The sequence below is a fragment of the Pseudophryne corroboree genome, chromosome 3 (assembly GCF_028390025.1).
Source record: "Pseudophryne corroboree isolate aPseCor3 chromosome 3, aPseCor3.hap2, whole genome shotgun sequence".
Classification (NCBI taxonomy): domain Eukaryota; kingdom Metazoa; phylum Chordata; class Amphibia; order Anura; family Myobatrachidae; genus Pseudophryne; species Pseudophryne corroboree.
In genome coordinates, this window is record NC_086446.1 from 378,831,435 (window position 1) to 378,858,307 (window position 26,873).

Consider the following 26,873-nt stretch of genomic DNA (forward strand, 5'->3'; position numbering starts at 1 on the left):
ACCAATGCGAGGTACATTTCGAGCTACTTGCACACAACTTTCCTACAGACCGGTCCAAGGTAGCATATATCATTTCTTTATTGGAAGGTTCTGCTTTGGATTGGGTGTCTCCACTATGGGAACGGTCCGATCCCATGGTTTCCAACTATACCAACTTCATCTCGTCCTTTCGAAGGATTTTCGACGAACCCGGCAGAATGACCACGGCTTCTTCCGATTTGCTCCATGTTCGGCAAGGCGCCCGTTCCGTGGGCCAGTATGTGGTTCATTTCCAGACCATTGCTTCCGAACTACGCTGGAATAATGACGCCCTGAGAGCTGCCTTCTGGAACGGTCTTTCCGACCGGCTGAAAGATGAGCTGGTTACTAGAGATCTGCCGGATCCATTAGAAGATTTGATTTCTCTGTGCGTCAAGGTGGATCTTCGGATGCAAGAGCGTGGAAGAGAACGTAGCCATTCAGATCGTCCCAGGCTCCGGAATCCTACTCCTAGGCCGGTGGCCTCACCTAGCTCAGATGAGCCCATGCAAATTAACCGCTCCCGACTGTCTCCAGAAGAACGACAGCGTCGTCGTGAGGGTAAACTCTGCCTTTACTGTGGAGCCGCAGATCATTTTCTTAAATCTTGTAAAGTCCGTCCGGGAAACGGGCAGTCCTAGCTTGTTCCGGAGGAGTCAAGCTGGGAGTTGCGACAAAAGCTTCTCCAACTTCGGACTGTTTGCTTCCAGTAACTCTAGTCTCCAACTCAGTCTCCAAGTCTAGTGAAGCCCTATTGGACTCCGGAGCTGCGGGGAACTTCGTTTCTTCCATCTGTGCCCAAAGTTTGGGTTTGAAGTTACGGCCTATCGAGCGGCCAATCTCACTGACGGCTATCAATGGGACTAGAATTGCCAAAGGTCTTATAAGGTGGCGCACGGGGCCAGTTAAGCTGCAGGTCGGGGCTCTACATCAGGAAGATTTGGAACTCTTGGTAATCCCAGAAATGTCCCATGATCTGGTTCTTGGAATACCTTGGCTAAAAAGTCATAATCCCCACATCGACTGGAAGTCGTCACAAATTCTGTCCTGGAGTTCCTTTTGTCACACTAATTGTCTTACTCCTGTCTGTCCGCTCCGTGTCACTTCCAAGACGGATGAAGAGCACATTCCGGAGGCATATCAAGGGTACAAGGACGTGTTTTCGGAACAAGCTGCGGACCTATTACCACCTCACAGGCCTTGGGACTGCTCTATTGACCTTGTCCCAGGGAAGACGCCACCCCGTGGTCGCACATATCCTCTGTCTCTTCCTGAGACCCAAGCCATGTCGGAGTATATTAAGTCCAATCTGCTCAAAGGATTCATTCGCCCCTCTTCCTCCCCTGCTGGTGCAGGCTTCTTTTTTGTGAAGAAAAAAGACGGAGGGTTGAGACCATGCATCGACTACCGCGGCCTAAATGACATTACTATTAAGAATAAGTACCCTTTGCCACTAATCACAGAGTTATTTGATAGGGTTCGTGGGGCCCGCATTTTTTCCAAACTCGACTTGAGAGGAGCTTATAATCTTATACGCATCCGAGAGGGGGATGAATGGAAGACTGCCTTTAATACCCGAGATGGGCATTACGAATACTTGGTGATGCCATTTGGTCTTAGTAATGCTCCCGCGGTTTTCCAGGGATTCGTCAATGAAATCTTTCGTGATATGCTGTATCAGAGCGTTGTGGTATATTTGGACGACATATTGATTTTTTCCAAGAATCTTGTCGAACACAGGTTACAAGTCAAAGAAGTACTACACCGTTTACGAGAGAATCATCTCTACGCCAAGCTCTCCAAGTGTACCTTTGAAGTAACATCTATTCCGTTCCTCGGTTATGTCATCTCGGGGACGGAGCTTCGCATGGATCCGGAAAAGTTATCTGCCATTCGTGACTGGACTCAACCTCTTTCCCTGAAAGCAATACAAAGATTCCTGGGCTTTGCGAACTACTACAGGAAATTCATTAAGGGTTTCTCCACCATTGTTGCGCCCATTACTGCCCTGACGAGGAAGGGTTCCAATCCTAGTCTGTGGTCCCCGGAAGCCATTTTAGCTTTTTCTCGTTTAAAATTAGCCTTCATGACGGCTCCAGTTCTCAAACAACCAGATTTCGATGAACCCTTCTTCTTAGAAGTTGATGCGTCTTCAGTCGGAGTTGGGGCTGTTCTCTCCCAGTATTCCTCTGATAAGAAACTACATCCGTGTGGCTTCCATTCTCGTAAGTTCTCTCCGGCCGAACGGAACTACACTATTGGAGACCAGGAACTCTTGGCAATCAAGTCTGCCTTGGAAGAATGGAGATATCTTCTGGAAGGGGCTAAACACGTGTTTACTATCTACACAGATCACAAGAATTTGCTGTACATCAAATCCGCACAGTGCTTGAATCCTCGCCAGGCAAGATGGGCACTTTTCTTTTCCCGATTCTCGTTCATTATCAAGTACCGGGCCGGGAGTCTCAATATTAAAGCAGATGCACTTTCTCGTTCACAAGTTTCCTCTGACGAGGATGAACCTCCGGAGCGGGGTTTAATTCTGAATCCAGTTTCTGTCTCTGTTGCTTTAACTACTCCAGCTCCTCCTCCTGGAAGAATGTCCGTACCAGCTAGATTCCGCTCAAGGATACTACTGTGGGTCCATAACTCCAAGTTTTCCGGTCATCCCGGCGCTCAGAAGATGTACAAGTTTCTGCAAAGATCTTACTGGTGGAACACCATGAGGAAGGATGTACAAGATTGCGTTAATTCCTGTCCCCAATGTACACAACACAAATCTCCTCGTTTGCCTCCTGCAGGGTTACTTCGTCCTCTGCCTATCCCTGTGAGACCCTGGACTCACATTTCCATGGACTTCGTCACTGACCTGCCCTGTTCCAAAGGTTTCAACACCGTTTGGGTTATCGTTGACCGTTTTTCGAAGATGGCACACTTTGTGCCCTTGACTGGTCTTCCAACAGCACCGAAACTGGCACTACTGTTTATCCGAGAACATTTTCGTTTGCATGGGTTGCCACAAGAGATTGTTTCTGACCAAGGAGTACAGTTCACCGCCAGGTTTTGGAAAGCCCTTTGTTCGACTCTGCAAATCAAACTTAAGTTTTCGTCTGCTTATCATCCCCAAACAAATGGACAAACGGAACGTGTCAATCAGGATCTAGAGACTTTTCTTCGTCTGTACCTCTCTCCTTCACAGGACAATTGGGTGGAGTTGCTGCCTTGGGCGGAGTTTGCCCACAACCATTTGTTTCATTCTTCCACTGGGGAATCACCATTTTTCGTCAATTACGGGTTCCATCCCCGTGTTCCGGAATTTCCAAGCCTTCCGTTAGTAGAGGTTCCTGCTGTAGTATCCACTCTACGACACTTTGGACAAATTTGGAGGAAGGTTCATGCCAATCTTAAGCAGGTTTCGGCTCGGTACAAGTTCTTCGCAGATAAGAAACGGCGAGCTGCACCTCAATATAAAGTTGGGGACAGGGTATGGCTGTCCACACGGAACCTCCGGCTGAAGGTGCCTACCATGAAATTCGCTCCAAGGTTCATCGGGCCCTACCCTGTGCTAAAAGTCTTAAATCCTGTGGTCTGTAAACTGGGTTTGCCTGCCCATCTTCGAGTACCTAACGCCTTTCATGTTTCTCTACTCCGTCCCCTCGTTCTGAATCGGTTCCACTCAGCACTCCCTAGGTCAACGTCAGTAGTGGCAGAAGCCGGAGCAGAGTTTGAAATCAAAGCTATTCTTGACTCCCGTTATCTTCATAAAAAATTACAGTACTTGGTGGACTGGAAGGGTTACGGTCCTGAGGAAAGAAGTTGGATTGGAGCTACTGAAGTAATGGCTCCTCGTCTGATTCGGATCTTCCACTCCAAACATCCGACTAAGCCCGGGAAGTGTCCAGGGGCCACTCCTGGAGGAGGGGGTACTGTTACAAACCTGCAGCGGCCGCGGCGGCCGCGCTTGTCCCTACGGGTGGTCTGGTCTGCCCGGCGCCTCGTTCCCCCTGGCGGTCTCCGGATTCAGTGGCGGGTCGGCGCTGCTCCCCGGCGGCTTCCCGGAAGCAGGGACGCCGCCATCGCAAGTGAGGGCAAGCAGGCGGAGCAGGTCTGACGTCACCTGCCTGCTCCGTCAATCAGGCTGGGGCGGGGAGTTTAAAAGCGGATACCAGGCAGAGATCCGGTGCCTGAGTATCTTCGTTTCTCCTTCGGAAGCTGTGATTCCAGAGCTCCCTCGTCCTGTGCCTCCAAGCATCCTGTGCCTCCAAGCATCCCGTGCCTCCAAGCACCTCCGTGCCTCCAAGCATCCTGTGCCTCCAAGCATCCCGTGCCTCCAAGCACCTCCGTGCCTCCAAGCACCTCCGTGCCTCCAAGCACCTCCGTGCCTCCAAGCACCTCCGTGCCTCCAAGCACCCCGTGCCTCCAAGCACCTCGTGCCTCCAAGCACCTCCGTGCCTCCAAGCACCTCCGTGCCTCCAAGCACCTCCGTGCCTCCAAGCACCTCGTGCCTCCAAGCACCTCCGTGCCTCCAAGCACCTCCGTGCCTCCAAGCACCTCGTGCCTCCAAGCATCTCCGTACCTCCAGGGGCCTCCTAGCACGCCCTGTACTTCCAGCACCTCAGAACCCCAATACCGCGGAGCCTCCGACATCACGGTACCTCTAATATCTCAGTACCCCAGCCTTCAGTATTTCTACGAGTCTTGTCTTACAGGAGACCGTCAAGAACTCCTCTGTGCCTCCCGCCTGCCGACGTAGTCCTGCATGAGGAAGACCTACATCCGGCCATCCCTACTGCGACCCAGTGGCGGTTCCTCTTCCCGGTCATCGGAAGAAGCCCCGAGTCCACAACACTCCCAAACCAGGTCAGTGATAATAGGTTGATTCATACAGGTGGGCCGTGACTATTTCCAACAGCTCAGGTGGGAGGGAAACTGGGTTTCCCGCCGCATGGATAAGTAAGTGCAAATACAGTAAATGTTCATAAACTTCTTATGTCCATAACTATTCGCACGAGCGATTAATCCGCTTCAAACCAACACCGGAATATTGCTAATTAAATACTCTTCCGATGGGTACTAAACACCACTGTATTACTCCTGTCTGACCCTTCGTATCAAACAAAGAGGGATTTCTCTGTTCACGAACATTCTATATTAACCAAACTTTCAGAATCTATCAAAGGGACCATGATCTACAAAATACATTATATAGTGAAAATATGTAACGATTGAGTCGCACGCTACGATCACATAAACTCTACCGTAAATACGCATACCGTGCGCCTGCGGGTGCCCGCGACTGTGAGTATGCGCACGTACGGGAGAGCATACGCATGCGCAGCACGGACCTGTGTGAGGTGCAAATATGGTAGTGTGCATAGAGATATTTTTCTGACTTTGACAGTCCACCCTTTGGCAGTCAACAATAACTGCCACCTTCTAAAACATTTCAAAAAAGAGAAAAATATATGTCAGGGGTTAATACATTTACATGGTTGGGTAGGGGAGGAGAGGAGAAGGTAGGAAAAGGGTATGACCTAGTGAGATAGCAGAAGCATGTGTGTATGAATCCGTGCTTGGGGGTCATGTATCATCGTGCCGTACGTGTTTTAAATCAAGCTTCGAGGTATTGCGAAGTATACATTTGAATTCCTTCTTATCCCGTGGTACGGGTCTGTGGATGGGCTGTCAAACTTTACCGAGCTCTTTTCGGCTTTGGTTGTAACAAAATGGGGGAGCACATTTTAGTTGATGATACATGAATGGGGGAGATATGTGATTGCTGATATCTGTGCCTGTATTCCCTATCGACTATGTGTGTCATTACCTGAGGGTTGTAGAAATGAAGAAAAGACATAATTACGGTAAATGCGGTGGTATTCTATGTCAGGTAAATGTACATTCGTCGATTGAGGTCTTGTTTGGTGTCTGTTGAATGCAGTCTTCTTTGTGCTTTTGCCCATAAGGTGCGAGCAAAAGCTGTCAATGTCCATAGATTTACAAAAGTGTTGGGCTAGCGTAATTTAAAAATTTCTAGGGAAACTGGGGATCCATGGCATAGTTCATCAAAAATCTGTGTATCAGGTTGTCAAAACTTCTTCTTTAATCCCTCTGTTGTCTGTATATCGGCTCATCAAATTCCTCGTCCAAGTGGGTCTTTTTACCTTGGAGGAAACGGAAAAACAGGTGAAAGAAACGGACCGTAGAAATCGCATTTTCATCACATCATTGTTTCTACATTTGGGTCATAAATCAAGTCCATTGGAATTACAGTTTCCTCACTCCTTAAACTCATTACCCTAGTACGACGATTGCACCTCATTAAAGCCTGACCGCATCTAAATATCAAGCCAATCATTATGATAACACCTAAGATACATAGGAGAAACTTCCCAACATCCATTATGACTCCTTGAGCCCAGTCTCCTAAACCAGAGAACCAATTTCGCGGGTTCAACCATGACACCCAACCAGTCAGCTCATTACCTACAGCAGCAAGAGTGAGATTGTGTCTCCTGCGAAATTCCCACTTCAGTTGGAGAATATCGTCCATCTTTTGGTCTATGACCTCGACCGGGTCCTCGGTGCTATTCGTAATATATGTGCAACATTTCACGCCGTATTGTGTTGCCAGTGTGACACAATATCCGCCTGTCACTGCTGTGAGGTAATTAAGAACCATTCTATGCTGTACCAGTTCTGTTTTATAAGCCTGAAGTTCTCTTCCAGTATACCTAAACGTGTCATCATACATTTCAGTGATATTATCTAACAAATTGGCGAGCGCAGATATGTATTTATAATTCAACACTCCTCTAGCGGTGCGACTGATATCTAACGCGATTAGAAACTGAATCCCGGTGGATTCATGGATCATGTCAGAGGCCGGATGCTCTGTTCTTTCTATCAGGTGCCGTTTAACTACGTGCTCGTAATGGGTGTGAGTATAAGGAGTTTGGGCAACACGGTGTATGTCTTTCATTTTGTCATGTGATACAGTCATTACTTCAGGCAGTACTTTTCCAATATAACACAATCCTTCAGAGTTTGGGGCAAGCCACTTATACGCCTTTCTCCCGCATATGAAATATGCATCATCGGGGAGAACATATGGGACGGAGTAGGACATAACCATATTACACACCTTCCATGTGAAATCTCCTAACCCTAATTCTTCCATCTGCTTAGTACACGTATCAGGTTGTACGATATGTGCACAGTATCCTGGTGATACCTCTCCAACTCTCGTAATCCTATTTCCTAAGGTATACCTATACCGGAAAGATTTTCCTCTACTGGCTATGTGGCGTATAAGCTCTGTATCTGTAGGCATTCTATCTGCTCTATGCGAAAAGGTCATGGTTTGATTACTCCATGACACTTCCCAATTTCCCGGCTTTCGGGGATTGGAGATGTTAAAACATAATAGGGACCTATCCACATGGTATTGGTGGAGCTTCAAACTAGGAGGGCTGGAGATATTAAACCTCCTGTCCACCGGTCTCCCACCACTTAACTCAAGTACCTCCCCTAACGTTAAAGGAAATGGTACTAGCCCTGATTTGCTATGTCCTTGAGGTACTTGAGAGCATACCCAACAATCTGTTTTATTTAACACACTACCCACTAAGGAGTGATAGTCACTCAATGGATGCCGGTCCATATGGATATTAAAACTGGATTGGCATTTCTTTATGCACCCATCCTCAATGACATTGTTACAGAGCCGACAGATACAGTTTTCTTCAGCTAACAATCCTTCACAATTCCTTCTATGGTCAATGCTATCGGATCGTTTTCTGATACTCGCCTTTGCTTGTTGGTTAAGTTGTTCTTGGAAAACTACGCCTCCATCTCTGTCATCAGAACCCATTCCAGAACCTCTCTCGACCTCCATGGTACTCTCGCCGGAACAGACTGCTCTGGTCAACATCATGGTCAACAGGAAAATCCGGATCACAGTCTCTTGGGGCAAGTCCATCTCTACCGTCTGTTCCTTATCACGGGGCCTCTCTGGATCAGCAACCTTTTTACAGTGGGACGAATGAACCCAAGTCTCTCTCTCAGCAACCTTCAATGCTGTAGTGCTAGTCAATAAGACCTGGTATGGTCCTTCCCATCTGTCAATAAGGCAACCTGAGCGTAGAAAATTCCGTATCATTACATAATCCCCAGGTTTAATGTCATGACAATTACTATCTGGTAAATCAGGAATCACTAACTTCAGATTATCATTTTGATTCCTTAACTGTTTACTCATGTTAATCAAGTATTTTACAGTCACTTCATTGTTACACTTCAAATCATCCTGAGGGTTAATCATAACATGCGGTTGTCGACCAAACAAGATTTCAAAGGGAGACAGATTAAGAGGGGACCTGGGAGTGGTTCTGATGCTGTACAGTACAATGGGTAAAGCTTCTGGCCATGTCAATCCTGTCTCTGCCATCACTTTACTCAGTTTATTTTTAATAGTGCTGTTCACTCTTTCCACTTTCGCACTCGCCTGTGGACGGTATGGAGTGTGCAGCTTGCTATCAATTCCTATCAATTTACACATTCCTTGAAAGACATCACCTGTAAAATGGGTACCCCTATCACTTTCGATAATTCTAGGGATACCATATCTACATACAAATTCCTGCACAATTTTCTTAGCAGTAAACATAGCGGTATTTGTGGCCGCTGGAAATGCTTCGACCCAATTTGAGAAAACATCTATACAAACAAGTACATATTTCAAATTTCGACAAGGGGGTAATTGAATAAAGTCAATCTGTATTACCTGGAAAGGGCCGCCGGCAGGTGGGATATGAGATGGTTCTGTAGGTATTGCCTTTCCGATGTTCTTTCTCAGACAGGTAAGGCATGACATTGCCCTTTTACTCGCATGAGATGAAAATCCTGGGGCACACCAATATGCTCTTACCAACTTGCACATCCCTTCCTTGCCCAGATGAGTCAGCCCGTTGGCTGCCTCAGCTAAACATGGAAGGTATGCTCTGGGGGCCACTGGTTTACCGTGTCCATCCGTCCAGAGTCCTGAGGACTCCTGGCCATATCCTTTTGCCTTCCAGACTGCCTTTTCCTGTGTGGAACACAAATTTTGCATCTCACACAACTTCTGTGTGTTGATGGTATTAAATACCATCAGTTGTGTGGTGTCTGTCTGTCTGGGGGTAGCAGCTGCTAACTTAGCAGCTTCGTCTGCTCGGCTGTTACCAAGTGATACTGGGTCTTGGCTATATGTGTGTGCTTTACATTTGATAACAGCCACTCTGTCGGGTTCTTGTATCGCTGTTAGAAGCCTTTTTATGTGAGCTGCATGCGCTATCGGTGTACCAGCTGCCGTCATGAAATTTCTGAGGTGCCATAGGGCTCCGAAATCATGGACTACCCCGAATGCGTATCTAGAATCGGTGTAGATATTGGCTGATTTGCCCTTAGCCAATTCACATGCTCTGGTTAGGGCGACCAGTTCAGCAACCTGGGCTGAGTGAGGTGGGCCTAGCGGTTCCGCTTCTATGGTGCCTTGGTCATCTACGACTGCGTATCCAGTACACAAGTCTCCCGAGTCTGACTGTCTATGACAACTACCGTCCGTGTAGAACGTAAGTTCTACATCTTCCAGTGGGTTGTCACTGATGTCAGGCCTTGCTGTAAAATTTTGGGTCAAATATTCCATACAATCATGTGTGTCTTCCTTTGTATTAAATCCTCCTTCCCCACCACTCTCATCCTCCACCCTTTGTGCCTGTCCAGGCACACCTGGGAGATATGTTGCAGGATTTAATGCACTGCATCTCCTTATGGTGATGTTTACGGGGGCCATTAGTGCCAATTCCCATCTTGTAAACCGCGCTGATGAGACGTGTCTGGTTTGGGCAGAATTTAACAAGGCTGACACTGCATGTGGTGTATGAATTGTGAGGTTGTGACCTAGCACGACGTCTTCGCTTTTCGTTACTAGCAATGCTATCGCAGCAACGCTTCTCAAGCATGTGGGGAGGGATCGCGCTACCGTATCTAGCTGAGCGCTGTAATATGCTACTGGCCTGCTGGCATCACCGTGCTTTTGGGTTAGTACGCCTGCCGCGCAACCAGCACTTTCTGTTCCGTATAGTTCAAAGGGTTTCCCATAGTCTGGCATACCTAATGCTGGTGCCTGCGTTAGGCACTGTTTAAGTCTCTCAAATGCTGTCTCAGACTCGTCTGTATGCGAAATCCGATCAGGTTTGTTTGAGGAGACCATCTCCTGCAAGGGTAACGCTAGGATGGAAAACCCTGGGATCCAATTACGGCAATACCCACACATTCCTAAAAATGTTCTGATCTGCTGCTGGGTTTGTGGCAGAGTCATGTCTCTAATGGCTTGAATTCTATCAGCGGTCAGGTGTCTCAGTCCTTGTGTTAGACAGTGTCCCAAATATTTTACCTTAGTTTGGCATAATTGCAACTTGTCTTTGGAAACCTTGTGTCCTGTGTCTGAAAGATGAAACAGGAGCTGTTTCGTATCCTTCAGGGATGCTTCCAATGAATCAGAACACAGTAGTAGATCATCCACGTACTGTATTAATACTGATCCACTCACTGGTTGGAAAGACTGTAAACAATCATGCAAAGCCTGGGAAAATATACTTGGGCTATCTATGAATCCTTGTGGTAATCGAGTCCATGTGTATTGGACTCCTCTGTATGTAAATGCAAACAAATATTGACTGTCAGGGTGCAGAGGTACCGAAAAGAAAGCGGAGCAGAGGTCAATAACAGTGAAAAATTTCGCAGTGGGAGGGATTTGCATTAGGATGACAGCTGGATTTGGCACTACGGGGAACTGACTCTCAACTATTTTGTTAATCCCCCTTAGATCCTGCACTAGCCGGTAACCCCTCCCCCCACTCTTTTTAACAGGGAAGATGGGACTATTGGCAGTGCTGGACGTTCTTACCAGAATGCCCTGTTGTAGCAAGCGCTCTATTACGGGATACACTCCTAACTCCACCTCTGGCTTCAGAGGGTACTGTGGGATTTTTGGAGCTATCCTACCATCTTTTACTTGTACAACTACCGGAGCTACGTTTGCCATTAATCCAGTGTCCTGTCCATCTTTAGTCCAAAGTGACTCTGGTATCTGAGATGTCATTTCTTCTACTTGGGAGGGAGTCCTATTTGTCATAATGGTATGTGACATTAATTTTGATGGGGAGTCTAACATGTCTCGTACTTCCTGAGCGTGATTCTCAGGTATGTCCAAGAATACACCTTCAGGAGTACAATAAATGACGCACCCCATTTTACACAGTAAGTCTCTTCCCAGGAGATTAGTCGGTGCCGATGCAGCCAGCAAAAAGGAATGCTTGGTATGTAAAGGCCCTACTGTAATCTCGGCTGGTTTGCTAACAGGGTAGTGCTGGACTACTCCCGTTACCCCTATGGCTGGAATTGTCTTACCAGTGGTTCTCATGCCCACTGTCGAATTTATCACTGATTTGGCCGCCCCTGTGTCTACAAGAAAGTTTAATGATTTACCAGCTACATTGATTGCAATTTCTGGTTCACTTCCAAGGCTTGCAATCAATTTTACTGGCTGCAGATTACAGGTATGGCCACACCCCTATTGGGTATGGTGACCTCCCTGAATCCCGCTGGCAGCAACTACTTGTGATGGAGTTAATTGGGAGCTACCAGAGGCTTGCCAGTCTCTGTTCGGGGGGTATCTTTTTGTTTCCCCTGTATGTGGCTCATAACTCCGTTTCTGCGGACCCTGATCCCAATGTCGTGTGTCGTGTCGTTGTCTAGGGGGTTGGTATGAGTTTCGTGAATTCTTCACTCTACAATCTCGTGCCATGTGTCCCTGTTTATGACAAGAATAACAAGTAACCACATTTGACTTACCCACAGGGTTTGGTGATATAAACAAAGGCTGCCTTGTGGTCAGGGCCTGTATACTTACTGCCATTAACTTATCACCTTGTTGTTCCCTGTGTCTGGTGATGTTCCTATCGTGATCAATAGCAGCCTCTCTCAAAGTAGCCACAGACAGACCTCGCCAACATGGTTGTGTGGTCTGTACCCTAGTCTTCAATGACTCTTTTAAACCATCCATCAGTACCGATACTGCTACTTCTCGATGGTTTATGTTTGTTTTAATGTCCTCTATGCCTGTGTATTTTGCCATTTCTGATAATGCTCTGTGAAAATACTCTGCAGCTGTTTCTGACTCCTTCTGTTTAATGGAGAATATTTTGTTCCATTTAACTACGGCTGGGAAATACTCCTTTAACTGTAAACTTATTCTTTTTACATTGTCTTTGTTGTACACTTCTGTAAGAGGTACATCCTGATCTAATCCACAGTCAGCTAAAAATTGAGCTGCGTCGACATTGGAGGGTAAACATGCTCTCAGCAATATCTGCCAGTCTTTGTTGTTGGGCTCTACCGTGTTACCTAGGTCTCTGATGTATTTTTGGCTGGCAACTAAGTCTTTTCTAGGGTCAGGGAATTCCGACACTATGGTCCTTAATTCCATTCGGGAAAATGGGCTGTACATGGCAATGTTCCTAACAGGAGTGACTCCTGAAGTGTCTGTTTTCCCATTTGGAACTACTATTACCTTAACAGGATTAACTCTAACAACCTCATTCTGTGTAGATTCTACAGGCTGTGGTGAAATAGTTTCAGCATAGTGTATGGTGCCGTACTTACCCGTTGATACGACCTCACCTATCCCTCCGCTAGGGGCCTTTGTTACTAATCTCGGGGGTGGAGCTGTGCCTACTGTGGTCTCTGCTATGGTGGCTGCTAGAGAGAGCGCTGAAATTGTTGCCGATTCGTCCTCTTGATCACACTCCTGAGGAAAGTTCAAAACAGGGTACAACTTGCACGGGTTAATACTTGCATTGGTTAATTGGTTAACATTATCTTTAACATTTACACAGTTGCTAAGTGTTTGTTTGTTACACCTTAATGCGTCATTCTCCGCAACCAATTTTTCTCCCGATATATATGGTGGCGGTGGGGCCGTGGCTATCAGTTTTCTGATCGAGCCAGATCCCGCCGCCTGAGCCAATCCTCTCTGTATGTCACCCTCCTGTTGCCACAACTGCAAATAATCATAATGCTTGATTCGTCTCTTTGCTGATTTAATGAGACATATCCTTCTCCTTAAATTCGTTAACACTTCTGTGCTGAAGCTACCTACTCTTGGGAATTTCTCCCCGTCATGTACCGTCATTCTCTCCCATTCATCACATAAAGCTTCTGTGTGACTTCCGTATTTCTCACACATTACGTACCTTGCCGACCCGACTGGTCGGTTCACTGAATCAACCCGAACCGAGGTTGATCGCCCCCTACCTGAACAAGTGGCCCCCATAGTTCGAAGGTGTTGCTTTATTCAGCCAACCCTTACGCAAACCAAAATGTTCAAAATAGGCTGACGGTGGCGGTTTACCGAGTACCCCACTCACTCGCCCACGCCGACCAATACGACCTGATCACACTGATATAGTGCTGGCGTACTCGACCCAGGGCCCCTGCGACCTGAACCTCTATTTACTGGAACCTGCGAGGGTGATCCGAAGAACACTTACTCTTTCCAGTAACTATTGGTTGTTGGATAGTTCCTGAGTGAGCAGCGAACCTCCCTTAAAATAAAAAAATTACACAAATCACGTTAGAATGTACAAATAGCGTTTATGACCTTCGTACACAAATAGTACCGGTCAGGTTTACTAATGCACACAATTACGTGCGGTACAATCGTTCAGCACATAAGCAACTAATCTTATGTACTGAGCGACCAACGGAATCGAAAATTACGGCTGCGAATTCCTTCAGCCAGAGCTTGTATGGCCTATATGGGTGTTGCACCAACTCTTTCTTGGTGTTGTGCCTGTGGACTGTATAGCGGACTTCCTTGTCTGCTGTACCTGAACCTGCTGGTCTGCTATGACCTCCTGGTCTGTTACAGTATGACCTCCTGGTCTGCTACACTCTAATGCTCAAATTGTATGTTTTAACCAGGGATGCCTCCCTAGCCACCATGTACGTCACTTACACGCATGTACCTCACGAGAACTCGACTTTTCTTGTGGTTCAACCTCAAAAATTGTAAAAACAAACACTCACTCACCACATATACACTTTTGTTTCTATTTCTATTTCTGCGCAGAAATTTTCTTTAGACCAGATGTGTTACCAATTAGGAGAAGGATCTGTTAATTTAAATGTCGAATGTTAAAATAGATTTGCGCGATTTATCGCCTTGCGTTATTTACCGCGTTGCGTTATTTATCGCGTTGAAAAAAAAAAATTAACACTTGTGATTTGAGTTACGTGGGCGTACCCGTACGCTCCGTTGCGTAATATACGCTGCGTGCGTCGGCCCTTGGGTTGCGTACGCAAGTCTCAGTCCTTTGTTAGAGACACGTGTACGCACAGCAAAGATCCACCGTAACACAATTTATACGTTTATCAATGTAGATGATCCTTGATCATCTACCGCGCACCACACTGACTTCGCCTTGTCTCTCAGGCACAGCTGTGTTTGTCTATACTTTAACTATGTTACCTTTACTCTTAAACTATGAAATAGCGGCAAATCTCTCTTAGCACGTTTATCAACTATAAAACTGGCAAACAGGAGAGTGATATACGAAAATACACAAATGAAAAAAAGAAATGCAGATATATATGTGTGCGTGCGTGTGTACGCAAGACAGAAAAATAAACAGTTTTAAAAGAGACTAGCGTGTTGTTCTTACCTCCGGTTCCCGGATTCCTTCAGCACCCTTTACTAAGTGAAGCAGACGCTTATCCCGACAGCACTACGAGGAATATAACCTCCCGCCCTTTGCTGATGGATAATGTCTGCTGTATCTACCTAGCAGAGATGTGTGAAGGACAGGACGAGCCCGCAATTGATAAAGCTAAATATTTATCTTATATAATACCCTTTATGAGGTCTAAGAACGCTGTACGCTATCTACGTATGAAGTACCGTAAGGGTACGCACGTTGCGTAACAATCGCTTAGCCGTAGTCGAGACGCTCAAGCGTCACGTTCGCTCACGGCCAAGAGATCACAGGCAGGCACGCTATTGGCTGCTGACTAACTTAATGATTCGCTATAGCGTAGCGGACGCTCGGGACCACGAGGAGATCACCAGCGGCGCTGACGCTCACAATGTTAAACCTTTGTATCTAAACCATAAACAGTGTATTGTGCAGTAAAACCTTAGTGTAATGATAGAGTGTAAATGCAACACAGTATAACCTTATTACCTTTAAAGCTGTTCTAGCGTCACCGACGCTCAGAGAATACTTAACACTATAAGAAATACACAGATACCTGGGCTTAGGGTCCAACGCCTAATATATATATATATATTATGAATGATATACTTGCAAAAGAATTAATACAAATACAAATCATACACTACAATATAACATAGACTACCTAACCAGATAACTACACAGGAAATACAATACAATTACTATTTAAGGGAAAATAAGAGAGAAAGAGGAGAAGAGAAAGAGAGAGAGAAATTGGCCCACAATAACAAGAAGATCAATATAGTTGCGGAGAAAAACTTACGCACAAAGGAAACGATCGCATGCGCCTCTGGACATCCAGCTCCCGATTTTCAGCAATGATAACCGTTGAAGAGTGAGAGCTGGATGTGATCGGCCTGTCTATTTATGCCCCACACACAATGCAATTCAATGGTCCCTACAATCTCATTGTTCATTGGACACAGGAATTCCTCCTCGCATTATAACAAAAGGTCATAGGTTGATTCATACAGGTGGGCCGTGACTATTTCCAACAGCTCAGGTGGGAGGGAAACTGGGTTTCCCGCCGCATGGATAAGTAAGTGCAAATACAGTAAATGTTCATAAACTTCTTATGTCCATAACTATTCGCACGAGCGATTAATCCGCTTCAAACCAACACCGGAATATTGCTAATTAAATACTCTTCCGATGGGTACTAAACACCACTGTATTACTCCTGTCTGACCCTTCGTATCAAACAAAGAGGGATTTCTCTGTTCACGAACATTCTATATTAACCAAACTTTCAGAATCTATCAAAGGGACCATGATCTACAAAATACATTATATAGTGAAAATATGTAACGATTGAGTCGCACGCTACGATCACATAAACTCTACCGTAAATACGCATACCGTGCGCCTGCGGGTGCCCGCGACTGTGAGTATGCGCACGTACGGGAGAGCGTACGCATGCGCAGCACGGACCTGTGTGAGGTGCAAATATGGTAGTGTGCATAGAGATATTTTTCTGACTTTGACACAGGATATTGTGTCCCGGGGATACAGGCTGGAGTTTCAAACTCTTCCACCTCACCGATTCTTCAAATCAGGCTTGCCAGCTTTGCTGGCAGACAGAGCTATTCTACAGAAAGCTGTCCGAAAATTGGAACTGTCGGAAGTCATTGTTCCAGTACCACCTCATCAACAAAACAAGGGTTACTATTCAAACCCTTTTGTGGTACCGAAGCCTGATGGTTCGGTCAGGCCAATTTTGAACTTGAAATCGTTAAACCCTTATCTAAGGGAGTTAAAATTTAAAATGGAATCTCTGAGGGCGGTGATCTCAGGTCTGGAGAAGGGGGAGTTTCTGGTGTCCTTGGACATCAAGGATGCGTACCTCCACATTCCCATTTGGTCGCCGCATCAGGCTTATCTCAGGTTTGGACTGTTAGACGATCACTATCAGTTTCAAGCACTACCATTCGGTCTCTCCACGGCATAAAGGATCTTCACCAAGGTGATGGCGGAGATGATGGTTCTCCTACGCAAGCAGGGGGTGAACATAATTCCATATCTGGACGACCTGCTGATCAAGGCATCGTCCAGGGAGAAGCTGTTACGGTCCATTGCTCTCACAACGCATCTGCTCAGGGAGCACGGTTGGATCCTGAACCTTCCAAAGTCTCATCTTGAGCCGGCAAGGAGGCTGTCTTTCCTGGGAATGATCCTCGACATGGAGGTGCAGAGGGTGTTTCTCCCGGTGAAGAAAGCGTTTGTCACATCTAGCAAAGTTTGAGGATCCGGCAGCTGAGATTTGCCCGAGGAGGTAGCAGGCTGTGAATGAACCAGATGAGGGGGCTGGATATAGTTCCTTCGCATGGGACACGGAGCAATGAAGAACGTTGGCAGGGTTTGAGAGTCAATGGAAAGTATTTATTATGTACAGGGCTGAGGTAAAGAACCGAGGCTGGAGCACGATGGTTAAAGACGTGGCTGGGGGCAAAGAACTGTGGACTGTGATTTGAAAGACAAGACTGTAGATGATGAACTGTGGATGGTGGTTGAAAGACGAGGCAGAAGATCCGGGGCCGACTGTGCCCAAAGAGTCTTACTGGACCGGGTTTTCCAGGAGCGCTTCCACAGGCAGTAGCAGGCTAGAAATGGCAGGGCTGCAGCAGCAACATAGAACCGACCAAGCAGGATCAGGAGGAACCAGAATACAGCAGGAATCCTGGGAGCACAGGCTAAAGCACCTACAACAGGGTTGTAACTTGAAGCACTGGCGTCCCTGTCCTAAACCAGCCCCCTTTTATAGGGAGAGCTTCCCCTGGATTGGCTGGAAGAAACAGGAAACAGGAACTATGCTTAAAACTTGGTCTCCAACATTGCGGCGCCCAGTAATGCAGACCTTTTTGCAAAGCCACATTGCTCACTGCCCCTGGTCTCCTAGCAACGGCTCAGCAAGAGCGACTCGCTGTAGCGGCGTCCCGCCGCCACGAGCGGACCCCCTCACCGTCGCTACTGCTGCCCACGGATCCGGCGCAGCAGCCCACCTCTGCCGCTGCCCGCACAACGCCAAGGAAGCCAGCCCCGCGGCCCCAGCGTACCGGTAAGACTCCGGACGCTGACAGCGTTGATGATACAGTCAATGGTCCGGGATGTCTTAAAGCCTGCCCGGATATCGGTTCATCAGTGCATCCGCCTTTTGGGGAAGATGGTTGCCTTCTACGAGGTTCTGCAGTACGGAAGGTTTCATGCTCGGTTCTTTCAGCTGGATCTCCTGGACCAGTGGTCGGGATCTCACCTGCACATGCATCAGGGGATACGTCTGTCGCCGAAAGCAATGATTTCACTCCTCTGGTGGCTACAACTGCCACACCTTCTGGAGGGCCGCAGGTTCGGGGTTCAGGACTTATCAATGACCTAGAAATAGGCCTGGAAAGCACAGTGTCAATCTTTGCAGATGATGCTAAACTGTGTTAGGTAATTAACTTGGAATTGGATGTGGAGTCCTTACAGAATGATCTATCTAAACTTGAACTCTTGGCGTCTAAATGGAAAATGAGGTTCAATACAGACAAGTGCAAGGTTATGCATTCGGGACTAAAAACAAACTTGCAGCCCACATACTAAATGGGGAACGACTAGGTAAAACAGATTTGGAAAAGGATTTGGGGGTACTCATTGATAATAGTCTTAATAACCATACACAATGTCAAAGCGCAGTAAAGAAGGCAAGTAAGGTGCTAGCGTGAATAAAACGGGGAATTGAGTCAAGGGACTTGGATGTAATCCTGCCGCTGTATAAAGCATTGGTACGTCCGCACCTGGAATATTGTGTTCAGTTTTGGGCACCAATGTATAAAAAAGATATCGGTGAACTCGAAAGGGTTCAAAGGCGAGCTACTAAATTGATTAAAGGCCTAGAGGGACTGGATTATGAGGAAAGGCTTACTAGGTTGAACATGTATACACTAGAAAGGCGTCTAAGAGGGGATATTATTAATATCTTCAAATATGTAAAGGGGTATTACAAAGAGTTATCAGAGGAATTATTTATTAAAAGAACACAGTTTAGGACACGTGGGCACTTGCTGCGGCTGGAGGAGAGAAAGTTCCGAACGCGACAGAGGAAAGGGTTCTTCACTGTTAGGGCAATTAGGATGTGGAATTCCCTGCCAGGGAAGATGGTAATGGCGGACTCTGTAAATGGATTTAAAAAAGGAATGGATACAGTTCTGAATGAAAATGATATCCAAGGTTATAATATTTAAAATATCAAAATGGTTAATCCGGGGGTTATATGAGTTATAGTAGTTAACTAGTCATAAAACATACTCCGCGGGTATGTAGATTCATCACAACTTAATACAGGTTGAACGTGATGGGCAAATTGCCTCTTTTCAACCTCAATTACTATGTTACTATGATCCTTCTAACCACGGATGCAAGTCTCAGAGGTTGCGGAGCAGTCACTCGAGGGGAAACCTTCCAAGGAAGGCGGTCAAGTCAAGAATCCCTTCTTCCTACAAACATCCGACAAGGCAGAACGAAGAGCAGAGCTGCAATGTCAGAGGTGGCAAGAATCCTCCTCTGGGCGGAAAGGCACGCAGTGGCGATTTCAGCAATCTTCATTCTGGGAGTAGACAACTGGGAAGCGCACTTCCTCAGCAGACACTATCTCCATCCAGGAGAGTGGGGCCTCCACCCGGAGGTGTTCGAGGAGGTAACAGGTTGGTGGGGTGCACCTCACATAGACATGATGGCCTCCCGCCTCAACAAGAAGCTGTGGAGGTACTGTTCCAGGTCGTGAGACCCCCAAGCAGTGGCGGTGGACGCACTGGTGACACCGTGGGTGTTCCAGTCAGTGTATGTGTTCCCTCCGCTTCCTCTCATTCCAAGAGTTCTACAGCTTGTAAAAAGAACAAGGGTTCAGGCAATCCTCATTGCTCTGGACTGGCCAAGGAAGGCTTGGTACGTGGATCTGCTGGTTCTACTACTGGAAGATCCATGGCCTCTACCTTTTCGGGAGGATCTTCCACAACAGGGGTCGTTTGCTTATCAAGACTTACCACGGCTACGTTTGACTTAGCTCGGAAGGGTATTCCGAGCGCGGTTATTCCTACCTTGATACAGGCTAGGAAGGGAGTAATGTCTAAACATTACCATCGAATTTTGAAAAAATATGTGTCTTGCTGTGAATCCAAGAAGTTTCCTTCGGTGGAGTTTCAGCTTGGACGGTTTCTCCTGTTCCTGCAAGCAGGTGTGGATATGGGTCTGAGATTGGGGTCACTAAAGGTCCATATTTCGGCGTTATCCATTTTCTTCCAAAACAATCGGCTGCCCTCCCTGAGGTTCAGACCTTTTTGAAAGGGGTTCTGCACATCCAGCCTCCCTTTGTGGTGCCGACGGCTCCCTGGGACCTTGACGTGGTGTTGCATTTCCTGCAATCGGATTGGTTTGAGCCTTTACAGGAGGCTGAGGTCAAGTTTCTCATGTGGAAGGCTGTCACTTTGTTGGCCTTGGCTTCTGCACGACGTGTCGGAATTGGGGGCTTTGTCCTGTAAAAGTCCCTATTTGGTGTTCCATGAGGATGGGCGGAACTCCGGACATGTCAACAGTTCCTTCCAGAGGTTGTGTCGGCTTTTCATATCAACCAACCTATTGTGGTGCCAGTGGTTACTTACTCCTCGATTACTTCAAAGGCCTTGGATGTTGTGAGGACTTTGAAGATCTATGTGAAGAGGACTGCTCGTCACAGAAAATCGGACTCTCTGTTTGTCCTGTATGATCCCAAGAAAATTGGGTGTCCTGCTTCTAAGCTGGATCAGTTCACTATCCAGCATGCTTATTCTACGGCAGGATTGCCGTGTCCTACATCTGTTAAGGCCCACTCTACTCGTAAGGTGGGTTCTTCCTGGGCGGCTGCCCGTGGTGTCTCGGCTTTACAGCTTTGCCGAGCGGTACTTGGTCTGGGTCGAACACGTTTGCTAAGTTTTACAAGTTCGATACTTTGGCCTCTGAGGACCTCAAGTTTGGTCAAGCAGTTCTGCAGGAGCCTCCGCGCTCTCCCTCCCGTTCTGGGAGCTTTGGTACATCCCCATGGTACTAATATGGACCCCAGCATCCTCTAGGACATAAGAGAAAATAGGATTTTAATTACCTACCGGTAAATCCTTTTCTCGTAGTCCATAGAGGATGCTGGGCGCCCACCCAGCGCTTCGTTTTCCTGCTGTGGTTACTTGGTCAGTACTGCTTTTTTCTTACTTAAGTACTGTGTTATTACTTGGTTCAGTAATGTTTTTCAGCTATTGCTGAATTTTCCTGCTTGGTTGCCGGGTTTGCCTTGTTTGTGTGAGCTGGTATGAATCTCGCCACTATCTGTGTAATTCCTTCTCTCGAAGTATGTTGTCTCCTCGGACACAGTTTCTAGACTGAGTCTGGTAGAAGGGGCATAGAGGGAGGAGCTAGCCCACACTGTTAAACTATTAGAGTGCCAATGGCTCCGGTGGACCCATCTATACCCCATGGTACTAATATGGACCCCAGCATCCTCTACGGACTACGAGAAAAGGATTTCCCGGTAGACTATTTTTATAGCACTTTGGGACTAATCTACATGTGTTAATGCAACTGCAGTATGATCACACTAGGCTAGTTATAAAAATGTAAATGTGCAGTGAGGAAAACTTTGTATAAAAAAAGGATATTTGTATATACATAATGCATGCATTTACATTTTTATTAATACATGAATCATGTTTGTGATCTTTATCTAAGGAAGCTCTGTCAGAACCCAAAAATGCATTTGAGTTCACCCGTTACTGGAGCAGGATAGATGTGAAGGAAAGATATGACTTTCTCGTGCATTTCGGGGCCAAGAAATTATCCTGTATATTCCAAATGGAAGTGCCTTCTGGGCTCGTAGGAGAATTTCTCTTTGTGTTGGAGGAGAACTTCCAAAGCGTCCATCTGGAGGAAGTGATGGTGATCTTGCAGTGCCTGGCAGAGACGCAACGCTTCCACCTCAGCCTCCTCTTCCTCAGTGACCTGGAGAAAGAACGCTGCAAAGAACTATTTGTAAAGCTACAGAATGCAGTAAATGACAAAAAGGAAACCTGTGTTGAAAGGAACCTGGAACTAAAGCAAATAATGGCCCTTTACAAGATCAGTATATGAATTTACAGGTGGTCATCTCCTTCAGTTTAAAATACTGTGAATATTTCTAGCTTTGTTAATAACAGTCATGGGGCTAGATTTACTAAGCAACGGCTTTTGCAACCCGATTCTCATCCGTTTCGACCACAAAATTGAAAACAGTAATAATATTAAAAGCAAAACACGCCTGGATTTTCATTTAATACTCTTTTCATTTTAAATCTTGGGGTCAAAACTGCAGAGAATTAGCATCTTGCAAAAGCCACTGGTTAGTAAATCTAGCCCTTGCATTCAGGTGAGCAGAGTTTGCTGGTACCTTGTCACTTCTTAGACCCCTGGTTACGCGCTTGCCTTTCCTTCATTCCTGCCTTGGAGGCAGATTTCTCCTTTATAATATCAGCAATATCTGTCCAACACATATTGGAGTGTTGTAATGAGAATTCCTGTAGGATTGATGTGCAATAGTGTCATCTCACAAATGCTCAAATATATTTCTTTCAAAATGTTTTGCATGACATTTACAAAGTACACTGCTAGCAATGTGAATAATTATATACATACACATTTGTAAAGCATGTATGCGTGTGTATAATATAATTATGGTAAAAGTAGAAAAGAGATTTACTGTGGTTTGGTGAGTGACTCGGGGTGGGACCTATGTTATGACAATGTAAAATATTAGATGCAGGGTACACACCGACATGTAGAGGCCAACAGTCACACAAAGTCTGGATGGTTTACGTGGAGCAAACCAGTGCAAAATAAACCCCAAATTGTGGTGAACTTACTCAGTTGATCACAATTACGTCACAGCCACAATACTAATTTAAGAACTTCATGAGCTGGAGTTCAAAATTGTGTTGAGCCAATTGTGACCATTGGCTGTGCTATATCTCCTCCAAATAGTCCCTGTTATTACGAATTAGATGGATTTATATGTACATATTGGTTTTGCTGGTTATTGAAAAACTTGCATTCACCAAGCATGTATATTGTTTTGAGCATATGGGAGGTTCTGTTTTCTTGCCCTTGCTAAAGGAACAAAAGAATAATTACAAGTGGTCCATGGACCGTGATTACAGTAAGTGCATTTACGTCATTCCATGTACACCAGAATCTCGCTTATCTCATGCATTAATATATAGCAAATAGATGCTGATAATTATGATCCAATATTATTAATTCTTACAGATAACATGTAGTTTATCACATGTTAATGGATATGTCTGCCTGAAACATTTCAATATAGTAACAGTTTGTTGCATTATAGTAACAGCATAGATAATACAAGTGATGAACTGGAGGAGACATAATTGTATGCTTCCCTGTTCCCGCACTTTGGGTTTAATCCAATTGCCTGTGACTTCATCACGTTGCGTGTAAATGTGTCTGTATGCCACACTTACAGTACCACTGGGCTAGCGGATTTTTGTTTGCAGCCTAACAAATATCTACGAGTCAGGGTAAGATCGGACCACGAGGGGTAGAGCGAATTGCGGTGCCGTTGTCTGTGTTTGCAACTCGCCGCCTTTGCTGGTGATTGGATTGACCCCTTTGAGGCCAATCAGCTCCTAACTGTCATATTACAGGCTGGGTTTAAAATATTACAGTTGGGAGTTGGTTGGCTGGTACTTTATCTCCGTCCACTTTATCTCTCTTCAAGGCTTAGTAAATAGACTCCTAAAGGGGGGGTACACACAGAGAGAACCGTGTTTAAAATCTAAATAATCTGACTAGATTGCTTAGAGTTTAAGCACGGATCTGCCGTGTGTATGCCCCCCAGCGATTGCGATGCACGGCCATCGCTATCATCGGAGCTAGATTGAGCCTGCATGCAGGCTCAATCTAGCAGGTCGCTCACTTCAGCGCTGGGTGAAGTGAGCGCCCCCCCCAGCACATCGCGCTGTGCTGAGCGGGGGGAGAGATGTGTGCTGAGCGGTCTGTGTTAAGATCGCTCAGCACACATCTCTCCCCTCAGTACCCCCTTATGTCTTTAAAGGTACTGTGTGGTACTATCAATAGACAATGGGTGGTGAGCTCACCTGGGTGCTCACTGATGTCAGTGGTGCAACCCAAGTTGATAGTTATGACATTTGAATCTCACCCTATGAATGTTATATCACGCCCAATTTCCTTCTAAAATGATCTCCATTATTGCGCATATTGCGCCCATAGTGATCAGGTTTAGCTGTGTAAAGGGTTGGGTGCCTCCCTACTCCGGAGGTAGCAAGCTGAAATAATGATACCACGCCCCTGAGGGCAGAAACAGAATGGGTGTGAAAAGGGGTGAAAAGAATTGAATCTCCCCCATAGTATCTATGATACCCTGCAGAGGTTCAGCATCCGATTGTTCAGCCTAATTGTCTTCAAGGCACAAGAAAAAGATTCAGGGAACTAATTATGTGACAAGTAGGAGAAGCAGGATTTTTATGGACCGTACGTGATCACTGTGATGAGAGGAGAGCAAAGACTTTACTCACAATATCGTGTCACCTGGGATGCTGCGGCTCCATGTCGATCAGATTCTGTTCCAGCAAGCTTGACATTTTTTTTTTATTTCTGATCGTTGACCATAGATCATGTTCAGGAGTTGCATGTTTCCTTGAAGCAAGTACGAAACCAAAGTCCTAGCTAAGGTCTACAGTCTGAAGAGTAGTGTGATGAATTGATAGTAATTCTTGGCTTCCCATGGTACCAACTCAAATACACCACTCATCCTGTAGGCCGCAGTCTGATCATCTGATCATTAGGTGTTCAGGAGCAATGGAGAAAACAATTGGGATATTTCATATGTGAGTATTGCACTTCCGAGCACTAATATATTAGGGGTATAAAATTGTTTTCTCTGACGTCCTAGTGGAAGCTGGGAACTCCGTAAGGACCATGGGGATTAGCGGCTCCGCAGGAGACTGGGCACATCTAAAGAAAGCTTTAGGACTATCTGGTGTGCACTGGCTCCTCCCCCTATGACCCTCCTCCAAGCCTCAGTTAGATTTTTGTGCCCGACCGAGCAGGGTGCAATCTAGGGGGCTCTCCTGAGCTTCTTAGATAAAAGTTAGTTTTAGGTTTTTATTTTCAGTGAGACCTGCTGGCAACAGGTTCACTGCATCGAGGGACTAAGGGGAGAAGAAGCGAACCTGCCTGCTTGCAGCCAGCTTGGGCTTCTTAGGCTACTGGACACCATTAGCTCCAGAGGGATCGAACACAGGCCCAGCCTCGGAGTCCGGTCCCAGAGCCGCGCCGCCGGCCCCCTTACAGAGCCAGAAGCAAGAAGAGGTCCGGAAAATCGGCGGCAGAAGACATCAGTCTTCATCAAGGTAGCGCACAGCACTGCAGCTGTGCGCCATTGCTCCTCATGCACACCTCACACTGCGGTCACTGATGGGTTCAGGGCGCTGGGGGGGGGCGCCCTGAGCAGCAATATTAACACCTTGGCTGGCAAAAATACATCACATATAACCCCCAGGGCTATATGGATGTACATTAACCCCTGCCAGAATCCATAAAAATGCGGGAGAAAAGTCCGCGAAAAAGGGGCGGAGCTATCTCCTTCAGCACACTGGCGCCATTTTTCCCTCACAGCTCCGTTGGAGGGAAGCTCCCTGGCTCTCCCCTGCAGTTAATACACTACAGAAAGGGTTAAAAAGAGAGGGGGGGGGCACAATTTAGGCGCAGTATACAATATATATGCAGCTATAAGGGAAAACACTTTTTTATAGGTGCTATCCCTGTGATATATAGCGCCCTGGTGTGTGCTGGCATACTCTCCCTCTGTCTCCCCAAAGGGCTTTGTGGGGTCCTGTCCTCTATCAGAGCATTCCCTGTGTGTGTGCTGTGTGTCGGTACGGCTGTGTCGACAGGTATGTGGAGGATAATGAGGTGGAGGCAGAGCGAATGCCTGTAAATATGTTGTCACCCCCTGCGGGGTCGACACCGGTGTGGTTGAACTTATGGAAGGATTACGTGAAAGTGTCAACTCCTTACATAAAAGGTCAACGACACGGAACAGCCGGCTACTCAGCTTGTGCCTGTTCCAGCGTCTCAAATGTCATGGGGGGCTCTAAAATCGCCCGCTACCTCAGATAACAGACACAGATGTCGACACGGATACTGACTCCAGTGTCGACATCGATGAGACTGGTGTACCCTCCAAATAGGTCCACCCGTTACAGGATTGAGGCAATGAAAAATGTATTACACATTTATGATTATACCCCAGGTACCACATAAAAGGGTATTGTGTTTGGTGAGAGAAAACTATTAGTAGTTTTTCCTGCATCTGAGAAATTAAATGAGGTGTGTGAGGAAGAGTGGTCTTCCCCCGGTAAGAAATTGATAATTTCTACAACGGTTATTGGCAGCGAGAGGATAGGTCACGCGGGGAAACTCCCCATAGGGTAGATACAGCGCTTACACGCTTATCAGAAAAGGTGGCACTACCGTCTCCGGGTACGGCCGCCCTGAAGGAACCTGCTGATAGAAAGCAGGAGGTTACCCTATAAGATATGGTCACACACTAGGGCATTATATTGCGACCAGCCGTTGCTTCGGCATGGATGTGCAGTGCTCCCGCTGCGTGGTCAGATTCCCTGTCGGAAAATAACTATGGATAGGGACAATATTTTGCTGAAAATAGAGCATATAACAGACGTGGTCTTATACATGCGTGATGCACAGAGGGATATTTGCCGGCTGGCATCAAAAATAAGCGCTAGGTCCATTGCCGCCAGACGGGGGTTATGGACTTGGCAATGGTCAGGCGATGCCGACTCGAATCGGCACATGGAAGTTGCCCTATAAGGGGGTAAAACTGTTTGGGGATAGTTTTTCAGACCTCGTTTCCACAGCTACTGCTGGGAAATTGATTTTTTTGCCACAGGCTACCCCACAACAAAGAAAGCACCGTATCATCAAGTACAG

General features: G+C 46.4%; 1 protein-coding gene across 1 annotated transcript in view; it reads left to right on the top strand.

Annotated features, from left to right (window-relative positions):
• The window catches only part of CCDC103 (coiled-coil domain containing 103), a 132,363-nt gene extending 109,838 nt beyond the window's left edge, over positions 1-22,525 (top strand). The window contains exon 4 of the mRNA XM_063959979.1: positions 21,576-22,525. Coding sequence (XP_063816049.1) covers positions 21,576-21,974 — 399 coding nt within the window. The 3' untranslated portion in view covers positions 21,975-22,525. The remainder of the gene's footprint in view (positions 1-21,575) is intronic.
• Positions 22,526-26,873: the final 4,348 nt, after the last annotated feature.